This window comes from Dermatophagoides farinae, chromosome 7 (assembly GCF_024713945.1).
Source record: "Dermatophagoides farinae isolate YC_2012a chromosome 7, ASM2471394v1, whole genome shotgun sequence".
Taxonomy (NCBI): Eukaryota; Metazoa; Arthropoda; class Arachnida; order Sarcoptiformes; family Pyroglyphidae; genus Dermatophagoides; species Dermatophagoides farinae.
In genome coordinates this window covers 2,332,410-2,343,565 of record NC_134683.1, presented here as the reverse complement: position 1 = coordinate 2,343,565, position 11,156 = coordinate 2,332,410, and the positions used below count along the sequence as shown (strand labels likewise).

General features: G+C 29.8%; 2 protein-coding genes and 1 long non-coding RNA gene across 5 annotated transcripts; 1 reads left to right on the top strand and 2 right to left on the bottom strand.

The window, feature by feature from the left end:
- Positions 1 to 167: 167 nt before the first annotated feature.
- Positions 168 to 4,620, bottom strand: wapl (cohesin release factor wings apart-like). The gene is made up of 7 exons (XM_047060622.2): positions 2,539 to 4,620; positions 2,147 to 2,480; positions 1,895 to 2,083; positions 1,649 to 1,835; positions 1,242 to 1,574; positions 983 to 1,167; positions 168 to 916 (listed from the first exon to the last, which is right to left on the bottom strand). Exons 1-7 carry the CDS (start codon positions 4,365 to 4,367, stop codon positions 701 to 703), a joined length of 3,273 nt encoding a protein of 1,090 aa, XP_046916578.2. The 5' UTR covers positions 4,368 to 4,620; the 3' UTR covers positions 168 to 700.
- A 140-nt stretch (positions 4,621 to 4,760) lies between these two features.
- psidin (phagocyte signaling impaired) lies at positions 4,761 to 8,448 on the bottom strand. 3 transcript variants are annotated; one of them, XR_012832340.1, is made up of 5 exons: positions 6,433 to 8,436; positions 6,202 to 6,353; positions 5,698 to 6,116; positions 5,072 to 5,608; positions 4,761 to 4,996 (listed from the first exon to the last, which is right to left on the bottom strand). XR_012832340.1 is itself a non-coding variant. In XM_047060633.2 (5 exons), the coding sequence occupies exons 1-5, from the start codon at positions 8,245 to 8,247 to the stop codon at positions 4,865 to 4,867; spliced, it is 3,084 nt and encodes a 1,027-aa protein (XP_046916589.2). In that variant the 5' UTR covers positions 8,248 to 8,448; the 3' UTR covers positions 4,761 to 4,864. The 3 variants fall into 3 exon arrangements, 2 of the variants coding, with proteins under 2 accessions (XP_046916589.2, XP_075588987.1); XM_047060633.2 differs by having other exon boundaries at positions 5,669 to 6,116; positions 6,433 to 8,448; XM_075732872.1 differs by having other exon boundaries at positions 5,693 to 6,116.
- Positions 8,449 to 8,689: 241 nt separating this feature from the next.
- Positions 8,690 to 9,660, top strand: LOC124497111 (uncharacterized). The gene is made up of 4 exons (XR_006959386.2): positions 8,690 to 9,126; positions 9,185 to 9,239; positions 9,294 to 9,417; positions 9,481 to 9,660. It is a non-coding gene; the product is annotated as an uncharacterized LOC124497111 (long non-coding RNA).
- The last annotated feature ends 1,496 nt before the right edge of the window (positions 9,661 to 11,156 follow it).

Below are 11,156 nucleotides of genomic sequence, written 5' to 3'. Positions count from 1 at the left end.
TGGTATGATATCATTAATGTATGTGCGGGTGTGTGTGTGTGTGTGCAAATTTTCCAATGAATCGAACCAAACATTTGGTTTTTGAAATTTTTTTTTTCGAATTCAAGAATTTCACCACGCCATCTACCGGCTATAGTTTTATTTTTGGTCACATTTAATGATGAATATTGAAAAAATTAGAAAATGATTTTTTTTTATTCCCAGCAAAATGTGAAATTATTATTTACACAAATAGAATCAATTTTTTTTCTTGTAGTTGTTGTTTAGTTAATTTTGTAAAAGAGAGAGAGAAAGCAAAAAAAAAATTTTAAAATTAGACTACCAACAGAAATTAGAAAATTCGTTGATTTTATAGGTGTTGATTGTAAAATTTTGTTTCAAAGAAAATGATGATCATGAGCTTGATGGAAAATGGTAAATAAATTTTAATTTACAAAAAAAAAAAAATTCTGAACATCGAATAGAGTTGAAAAGGAATTGTACTAAATTCAATTCTGTAATAGATATAATTATGTGTGATGAATGAGTGTGTGTGTGTGTGTGTTTCTATGAAGTATTGGATAATTGTTGAAAAATATGAAAATGAGAAAATAAAAGTAATGCTATGGCATTTACTAAATTGGAAATTATTAATAAAGGATGATCAGAAATTATGATGATGATGATGAAATGTGTGTTTGATGGTTATGTGCACAGTAAATCAATCAGTACCATTCATATCATTATCATTGTTATCATCATCACCTTCATCATCAATCTCAGGAACAGAAGCAATAGGATCATCGTCATCATCAACATCATCATCATCAATAATCGATGTATCTATCAATGATGATTGATTCATTGTTGTATTACAAGATTCGAATAATTGTAAAACTTTTTGTACTCTTTCTTTTCCTTTTTGTGTCATTATATCCTAGGATAAGATAAAATATAATTTAATTTTAAATAAATAATCAATTCAAACAAAAAAACAACTTACGGTTAGATGGGCAAAATCTCGTAGTTTTTTCAATTGTTCAATCAACGGTTTAAATGAATGATCGGGTAATATATCGTATAATAATTTCCTGTGTTGATTATTTTCTTGTATACAACAGCCAAGCAATAGACAAACACATGCTGATAATAGACTGTATTCCATGTGCGTACCAGATTTACTAATCACTATTATCAGAAAGAATCATGAATGAAAAAAAATCAGATTCAGATTCATATTCAAATTCAATTCATTCACTTACTTTGCATCAAAAGATTATCTTGCATTGCTTCAGTCATCTGTACAGTTTCATGTGATTCCAATAAATGATCGGTTTGCTGTTCAACTTGTGCAGCTTCTTCAATCTTTTTGAATAATAAATCGCATAATTTTCCAAGATAATTTCTTGTTTCAGATGTCATTATTATATCTCTTATGTGTTCACAAAATGCAGCCAAATTAATACAAAGACAAATAATAATGACCATCAAATCGAAACGTTGATCCGACATAATGAATGATGGTAACTCGAATAATGATTCTAATAATAATTGTATGATACCATCGAATTTACCGACAATTTTACAACCATCAACTATTGAATTCAAAATAAAATTATTCAGTTATTCATATGAATATAATATGATTGAAAATAAAATCCACACTTACCACTTTCCGAAGTAAGATTAGTCAATACCCGGAGAATGGAGAAAAATGCCGATAAATATACTTTTGATTCATTCGATTCGATAATCCTTTGTTTAAATTGAATCAACAGATCAATACAAGTGGATATGAATTTACTTTCATCATAATTGGCAATATAAAGCTGATTTTCTATATTGTTGAATGTAACCTAAATGCAAAAAAAAAAATTAAATTCAATCTCAATGAATGAAACAACATTGGACTTACATTTTCTAATACATGCATACAACGATCAATTTTCACTATTTGTCCTTCTTCCGTATGTCGTTCGGCACATCGTATGACAGTGTTGACAATAAAATCAATACCTTTCATACGACGTAATTCAACTTTGAACCAATCACCAGCACGTTTCGATGTAAGGCCCAACAATGTTTCCATTGCCAATTTACCAGCCTAAATTATATGAAAAGATTTTTTTTTATAAATGACAATTTTGAATTAAAAGAAATTCTTTACCGTTATTTCAGCCAATTTTAGATATTGAGCATGACCTTTGTTTTTCATTTCTTCAACTAATGATCGTACTTTACAACGATGTTTCTCTTCAACCTGATTACATTCATCGGATCGGGTTTCCAATAATTCCAACATTAATGATAATGCATTTGGATCAATATCCATTGTTAATCGATCTTGATTATATACAAACATTAAACATGCTGTACATAGAGCAAGATTCGAATCTTGTGGTGCATCCATTAATGCTTTAATAATTCTTGGCATATCATCATGTGCACGTAAATGCATTCGAAATTCTGGTCGCATTGTTTGTTGTGTTAGACCTAGAATACTGTAAAACAATGGATAAAGTTATTTTTTCCTGATAAAATCGACAATAAAATAATTACCTAAGACAACGCATTGAATTTGGATTCGTTGATACAATTCCACTAAGATAGTATTTAATGTCTTCATCGAATTGTTCCGTCTCGCCCAATTCATGACATTGATGCGCTTTTTTAATTCGTTTTAATTTAATATAAGAATCATCATTATCATCATTATCGGTTGGTTTCTTTTCCTGTTCGGTTGTTGCTGCTGTTTTATTGATTTCATCATCAAATTCATCTTTTAATTCAGAACTGAAGAATTTTTTTGCATCAAATTGAATTTTATTACGATGTTCACGATTTGAAAAGATTTTCTTTTTAGGTGGTCTAGCAACAACGACTGGTGCTGGTGCTATTTGATGTTGATGTTCATCATCTGGTTTTGTTTCGACAGTCATTGTCGTAATTGATGATGATGATGATGGTTGTGATTGATCATTTTGTTGTTGTGAATCGGTTAAATCGATATTTGTTGTTTCAATTGTCTCCGGAATTTGGTCATTGGATTTTTGACTATCCTGACTATTTTGGCTATTCGTTTCGGTTTGAATATCATCATTCTTTTCATTGGATTTAATTGAATCAGATTTTTCTTTTTCTTTGATTTGAGTGTAGTCATCAGATTCGGCAGACACAATCGGTGTTGGTGATGATGGAACAATTTTAGCATCACCAGAATTCTGATCATTTTTCTCGCCATTGATAATAGTTTCAGATTGATCTTTCAGAATAGATTCATCAGTAACTTTGGGAGATTCTTCTAATTTATTTAATTGTTCTTCTGGTTGTTGTTGTTGTTCAACAACAGATTCTTGAAGTTGATTTTCATCATCATCATCATCATCTTCAATTATCTCCTCAATAGTTGTAGTAAGATTTGGTGATTTTTTCTCATAAACAAAATGTATACTTGATGATGATCTTTGAGAATTATTCACTTGTTCCGGTTCGATTCCTTTTAATCGTCGTGATGAACGAATACCACGACTGGCTTCTGATGATAATAATGTTTGTACAGTATGAGTAGTTTGTAATGGTTTAACCGTTGCATTTCGTACATTTGAATTATTAATACGTATATGAAATTCGGTCACTTTGTTTGGTGATATAACCTTTTTAATTGTTTTATCGCCACAAATTTTTATCTCACACGATTTACTATTATCGGTTATGTTGATTGATTTTGTTTGAATCGAATTATTATTATTATTACTATTTTTATTTTTATTATTATTATGAGTAGTAGTCGCTTTAATTCGTCCACTATATGTTGTTATCCTTTGTTGTTTTTGATTGGAAAAATTATTCAATACAATCGATGGTGAACGATTTGTTGATGATGTTGTTGTTGTTGTTGTTGATGATGATGATGATAACCGTGAACTATTCGATGATGAATTATTCGATTGTTGTCCGGTAGTCATCGATGATTGTGATGATGATGTATTGGCCGCCGCAGTTGTTGCCGATGAACGTGATTTGAAAAATTTATAAACTTTAGGTTTTGTTTCGGCAACTTTGTTTTCATTTGAACCATCACCGACATTGGTATTCGTACCATCACGAATCGATGTTGCGGATTTTCGATCCATTTTCATCATTATCAAATCATCCACCGGATCATGATGTTCATATTTAGTTTTTTTCAACGGAACAAAATTACCATTTTCATGATGATCCTGTTGTCGATGACGAACCGATGTAAATGTTGCTTGACCAAATTTTGTTACACTAACGGCAGCCGCTGTTGTTGATGATGATCCAAATGATGATGATTTTGTCATTGAGGATGCCGCCGCCGCAGCCGTTGATGATGATGAATGATGTGTTTTACTACGAGATTTCATTTTCGTGATATTAAATAAATCTTAAAACAATCATTGATGAAAAACAATATATTTTATGAATAAAAACTTTCAAAACTTTATGATGATCATCATTTTATACAATGTTCATCATCATCATCATTTATTATCATGAACATCCGATTCTAATGGTTAATATCGATGATCATGAGCAGCAGCAGCAGCAACTGTATCAACAACTTTTTTTTTCTATTTCTTGCTGCTCGCGGTCTTTATATATTCACTCTATCAATCAACTCTCAACAACACAAATCATTGAGGCAAAAAAAAAAAAGGAGCGCTTTGCTGAGCGGCCATAATCGGGTCTCTTTTTTTTCATAGTATGGCCGAAAATGTTCAGATGGTGCCACAATCGTTATCAAAAAAAAAAAAAAATTTTCGTTTTGAAAAGATGAAAAAAAATTTAATTTTTCATAAAAAAAAATCAATAATTGCAAACAAACAAAAAAAAAATTTCAGAATAAACATTATTATCATCATCATTGAGAAGGATTCATTGAAGAGGATAAATATTTTTGTTTCATCTGCAGAATTTGTAACATTTCGGATAATGATTTTTCATAGCTGGTTCGTACATTTGTTCGTACAGAATTGATAACGGTATCGGAAATCTAATTTTTGAGAAAAAAAATAAAATTAAAATTACTAATTAATAATGAATACATTAATAAGTGAGAATAATTTACATTGAATTTTTCTGAAAATTTATATTCATATGAATCGACCATTGGTATGATTTCCACTTCTTGTATAATGGTTATAATTGATTTAAAATAGCCATCAATATTCATATACATCGATGTAATGGCCATTGCAAATGTATTGGAAAATTGTTCAACATCTTGAAATTTTTTCACATCCAATCGTTTTTTTAATTTTTTCATCATTTTATTCAATCGTCGTTGACCATCGATGATTAATGAAAACAATGATACGGCAATATTTAACACATCTATCCATACGCTTATTCGACCCAATAATTTATATGCACCTTTCATTGTTTGATTACATTTCCATTCATCGATAACAGTGTCAATTTCTTTAGACAATTTGTTGAACAAATTTTCATCATGAATCGGAAAATTTTTTTCATTATAATCAAATGATCCAGAATTGAATCGAAACATCTGGAGTAATCCATTCGAAAAATGTTGAATAAGTTGTGGAAATTGGCTGGCAAAAAATGTTATCAATCTTGATGGCTGTGGACCTTCGATACAATACTGGAGTAAATGAAAAAATTTTAAATGATTAAAAAACAAATTATCGTCATAAAAACATACTTTTAAATCATGTTGAATTTCAGCCATACAATATTCATATTGTTTTGCAGAATTTTCAAGTAAATTTTCAAACATTTCAACATTCAGGTGATCAAAATCCGTTTGATTATCATCATCATCATGATTAACGTGATTTGTTATTTCACTTGATTCTTTATTAGTATTATTATTCATTAGTACACAATCATCGGACCATAATTTTTTCGAAAGAAAATGTCCAAGTGCAATCATTTTCAATACATTATATCGATACAATAACCATTGTTTTTCCTGTTCAAGTGTTGTTTTTTTCAATACATTTTCCACATATAAATCCATCTGATAATGATATGGATTTAGAATTTTTAAATCACGATTATCACAAATTTTCATGATATCAATAACAAAATCTTTGGAACGAAAAATTTCCAAAAAAAGAATATAAGCAAATTGACTAAAAGAATTTTCACTAGAAAAGAAAAAAATTTAAACATTGAGATTTGATAATTTAAAACTGAACAACAACAAAAATTCTTGAAAACACCACCACATACCTTTTACAATCTAAAAGTAAATCATTGAAAAATCTTTCCACAAACGTTAAATGATAACAGATTGAATTCTTTAATTTTGAATTGAAATTTAAAATCTCTTCAATCTTGGCAAAGCAACCATTTTTATAGCATGTAAGTATCGAATCAGATGCCTAAGTGTGATTGAAATTTAAATTTTAAATTAACAAAAAAAAACAAAAACAAAACAAATAATGAAACAAAAAACATTACCTCTTTAAAATTATAACTATAAAATTTGTAACTAGAATTAAGAAATTGTTGAGCCTTTTGAAACAATGCACAATGTAATGATGATGGAAAAAAATGATAACCAAGTGTTTCATTCTGAATCAATTTAATTTCCATTAATTCATATAAATTAAGACTAGAAAAGGCAGCACCGATTGCATTATAAAGGCATACCAATATTAATTTGGCATAAAAATCATTTCGATTTTGTAATAAATATGATTCAATAATAATAATTAAATCAAATATTGTTTGACTTAAACATTGATGATGATCATCATCATCAATGTTCGTTTGATAAATATCGGTATTGGCCAATGTTTTCAATACAATCAAATAGATTAATGATGAATTATTGGTAAAATGTTGTTGTTCATAGTTATTATTGATGAAATTATCAACATCACGACGACGATCATTAATATTTTCAATGAATTTTTCTTGACAATAATGTTCAATATAATTATAACATAAGCTCATGTTTAAATTCTTATCCGACACAAGATGATGATGATCATCATCATTAAGTTTTGTTACCAGAAATTTCATTCGCATCAATAGTTCGTTAATTTTATTTCGTTCCATTTTGATATTTTTCAGAATGAATATTAAATCTTTGATGCATACATATTTGGAACCAAAATTTTCAAAATATTCTACACATAAATCAATAGGATTGATCAATGGATTTTCTTGAATATAATGTTGAAACAATGGATGATTATCTTGGTTATCATTCAAAAGTTTACTGAATATAATAATTCTTGCTATAAATGGACTACGTGGACAACGTTCAGTGACCATTTTATGTAATGAATCATTCGATTGTTGTTTATCTTCATCATACATTTTCCATACACTAGTTTTACCTTCAATACACATCTGTTGCATTAATTTCAATAAACGAACCATATGTAATGATTCTGTATTCGAATTCGAATCACGTTGTTGATCATCCAATTGTAAGGCCAATGTAAATGCATCAATATAATATTCATATTGATCATTATTATCGTTTATTAAACGTTCATAACAATCAAAACATTCAATTAAACGTGATTCATTTCGTAATAATTTCGCTTTCTGTTCTAGTTGATAATTAAAATGATCAGTAGATTTTTTATTAATTTTTCGTTTCATTTCTCGTTCTTCCATTATGGTGATCATTCTTGAATAATTTTTCTGCGCTTCCAACACCATAAGATAAAGGTCATATTCTGAATCGGATTCAAAACGATTTTCTTTATAGAATTTTTCACACATTTTTTCTGCCAATGGTAAAATAATCTTATTGGCCATTGTTTCATCATCAGCTGACATAGCTTGCATGTAGATACTCATTATTGCCCAAAAATAATAAGGATTTTTTTGATGCACTTTATATAGATTCAATGCGGTTATTTGTTGTTTTTTATAATCATTCATTCGTACATATGACATGAATAGATGAGCAAAAAGTTTTTCATTTGTTGAATCTTTTTTCAATGCATTCTCATATAATGTTGTTATCAAATCATTTCGTTGTATTTCACGATAACACATTGACATTGTCTGCAATATCATTTCATCGGCCGGCATTTCAGCATGTAATTCATTAAGAATTTCCATTGATTCTTTTCTACGATGAAGCCGAACTAATGTTAATGATTTTAATGCACGTACATATTGTTGATTACGATTTTTCTTTAATAATTTATCAATTTCTTGTAATGCTTTTTTATAGCTACCATTATCAAGATATTCAAACACTGGACGAAGTTTTCGATCATTTTCTGCTGGTTGTTGTTGTCGTGACATTTTTTTTTTATAATTTATTATGAAAATAAAATGGTAAAAAATAATTGAATTTTTTAAAAAATTTATTCACTGCATTTATTTGGACAGGTAAAATGGAAGCGAAAAAAAATTTGAATAAAACAATGCAGGATCAAATCACAAAGATGTTATATAAAGCATGCAAACAAAACATGCGACAACAGAAATGATCCGGCCGAGACTGAGAGGAAAGTAAGCAGGGTAAACTGCAAGAATGAGTGTTAAAAACCCTCCATTTATGCAGTATACAATCCATGCTCACAGTCTACGCTTCTTATTATTAGGTTACGCTGCTTATTTGCAATGTAAACTGCATACTTGCAGGTTATTTAGCAGGCTAAACTGCAAAGTTACATATTAACCTCCATGAAAGAATGGTAAACACGCTTTCTTATTGAAGGTTAACCTCCGATTTTGAATTTCATTCAGTTTTTTCGATGTTATTCTTCATTTTTTTCATGCTTTTAGTCAAAACTCTGAAGATGTAAAATTATCTTCACGAAATTCACATATTCGTATTGCAACTTGACTTATTTATTTATTGACTGTCATCTCGACTTGCCAATTTGAACTCGGCCACTTGTTGACATGTTTGATTCTTGACATCCACTTTGACTTGGCCACTGTTGACTTATTCACTCGATTTTGATTTTTGTTCCTATCGATTTTTTAAAATGTTCATCTCTGTCTTGAAATGTTCAATCAATGAATCATAATTATTGACTGACGATCAAGTTCAATCTTTGCCACATTCATCCGTCACACACATTGGCTACATAAAAATCAATCATTTCGATGGATTCGAATTCTCATCGCTCTGATCAAAAGATCTGGATATTCAGATGAATCTTTCAATTAATGGTAAATTTCTTTATTTCAACGTGACTTATTCTAATTCTCATTCACATTCTAATTTCAGATCGTAACTTGGGAATAATGAAAATCATAGATGAACACAACATTCTGGATGAATGGTAAATGATTGAATTTTCATCAACTCATATTCTAATTACCATTCCTTTTGTTAGACATTAACAAGTGCACGATCGCCGAATGATCAATCAGTAAAAGTCAATCTGGCCATCTCAACTTTTCGTCATCATCATCATTTACGAGAATATGGATAACCGAGTAAAGACCCTTGAAATAAATGTAAATTATTCAATTTTTATCAATTATTTATCAATTTTTACTAATTATCTTTCCCATTCACAGGCATCCATTGGATTATCCAAATTCTCTGGATTCATTTTATAATTTATCTCAAAAATTCGACCTTTTCATCAATTTGTGGCTTTTAATTTGAATTTGTATTTTTTATTTTATCTTATAATAATTTTTTAATTTCTGGATTTATTCAGAAAATCAATAAAACAATCAAAAAAAATCTGGATACTATCGATTATCATGATACTCACGTGATTTGTTTAAACTAAAAACAATCGAAAAAAATCGGGATACTATCGAATAAATCGTTCACCACCCGATTTTTGCTACAGCTCATGGTTCATTTCTATGCTTCCAACATTGTTACTTTGGCTGTACAAATTTTCTCTCATTTTTTCGTAACTATTTTCTATGCTTCTTCTTCAGTCCTCACTTCTGAGAGTGTTTACAGTATTTACAATATTTACAGTAAAACCCCGCTTAACGCGGGGTTACGTTCCAAAAATATTGAGCGTAAAGCGAAACAACAGCGCAAAGTGGGGTTATTTTTGCATAATTTACATAATGAATTTTTACTCTTCATATACAATCTAACAATGTATTGCAATGTAATGTAATTGCACAGCGTTATATCGAAACAGCGCTAATCGAGGCAGCATTAAGCGAATTATTTCTGTAATGTCGTAAAATATGATTATTATATACGACCATAATTACGTTCTATATTATGGGGGAGGATAATGGTTTGGGGGAAAATTACCCCATCATTTATAAATTTGCCTCCCCCATTTACACACATTAACACATATACACGCATATACACATTCGACGTCGGTTCAAATCCCATCGCGGCCGCCTGGGTTAATATAAAAAATAGTCAGTGTTGGGGGTGGATAGTGGTTTGCGCATAATCACTTATAAATTTGCCTCCCCCTCACTTATAAAATCTATTTGTTGGGGAGGATAGTGGACAATCACTTATAAATTTGCCCCCCAATTATTCATATACACATACACACTTGCGCATAAAGTAATTTAAAAAGTAGTCAGTGTTGGGGGTGGATAGTGGTTTGCGCATAATCACTTATAAATTTGCCTCCCCCTCACTTATAAAACCTATTTGTTGGGGAGGATAGTGGACAATCACTTATAAATTTGCCCCCCAATTATCAAATACACATTTACACTTGCGCATAATGTAATTTAAAAAATAGTCAGTGTTGGGGGTGGATAGTGGTTTGCGCATAATCACTTATAAATTTGCCTCCCCCTCACTTATAAAACCTATTTGTTGGGGAGGATAGTGATTCGGAGCGCATTGTCCGATCATTTATAAATTTGCCCCCCAATTATCAAATACACATTTACACATTACACATAAATTAATTTAAAAAATAGTCAGTGTTGGGGGTGGATAGTGGACAATCACTTATAAATTGGCCTCCCCCTTGCTTATAAAATCTATTTGTTGGGGAGGATAGTGATTCGGAGCATAATTGCTGATCATTTATAAAGTTGCCCCCCAATTATTTATTATTTATTAAACAAATTAATCTCGAATATCAAAATATGACTTTATTGATCGAACGACAAAAACGAATTTAAAATTACAACTATCATTTAAATCACACAACACTTCATGTGTTGACTTTTTCTACTCGCTGTCTTTGTGCAAATCATGAAATTCTCAACCATATCGAGTTATGATGATTATTTGGTACTGA

What these genes read in the sequence shown, in the direction of transcription:
- wapl (XM_047060622.2), bottom strand. Translation starts at nt 4,367, where the DNA reads ATGAAATCTCGTAGTAAAACACATCATTCATCATCATCAACGGCTGCG. An exon ending in AATTCAATGCGTTGTCTTAG is followed by an intron (nt 2,481 to 2,538) that starts GTAATTATTTTA and finishes ATTGTTTTACAG; the next exon opens with TATTCTAGGTCTAACACAAC. An exon ending in GAGATTTTGCCCATCTAACC is followed by an intron (nt 917 to 982) that starts GTAAGTTGTTTT and finishes ATCTTATCCTAG; the next exon opens with GATATAATGACACAAAAAGG.
- psidin (XM_047060633.2), bottom strand. Translation starts at nt 8,247, where the DNA reads ATGTCACGACAACAACAACCAGCAGAAAATGATCGAAAACTTCGTCCA. An exon ending in TTACTTTTAGATTGTAAAAG is followed by an intron (nt 6,117 to 6,201) that starts GTATGTGGTGGT and finishes TTTCTTTTCTAG; the next exon opens with TGAAAATTCTTTTAGTCAAT. An exon ending in AATTTTCAGAAAAATTCAAT is followed by an intron (nt 4,997 to 5,071) that starts GTAAATTATTCT and finishes CTCAAAAATTAG; the next exon opens with ATTTCCGATACCGTTATCAA.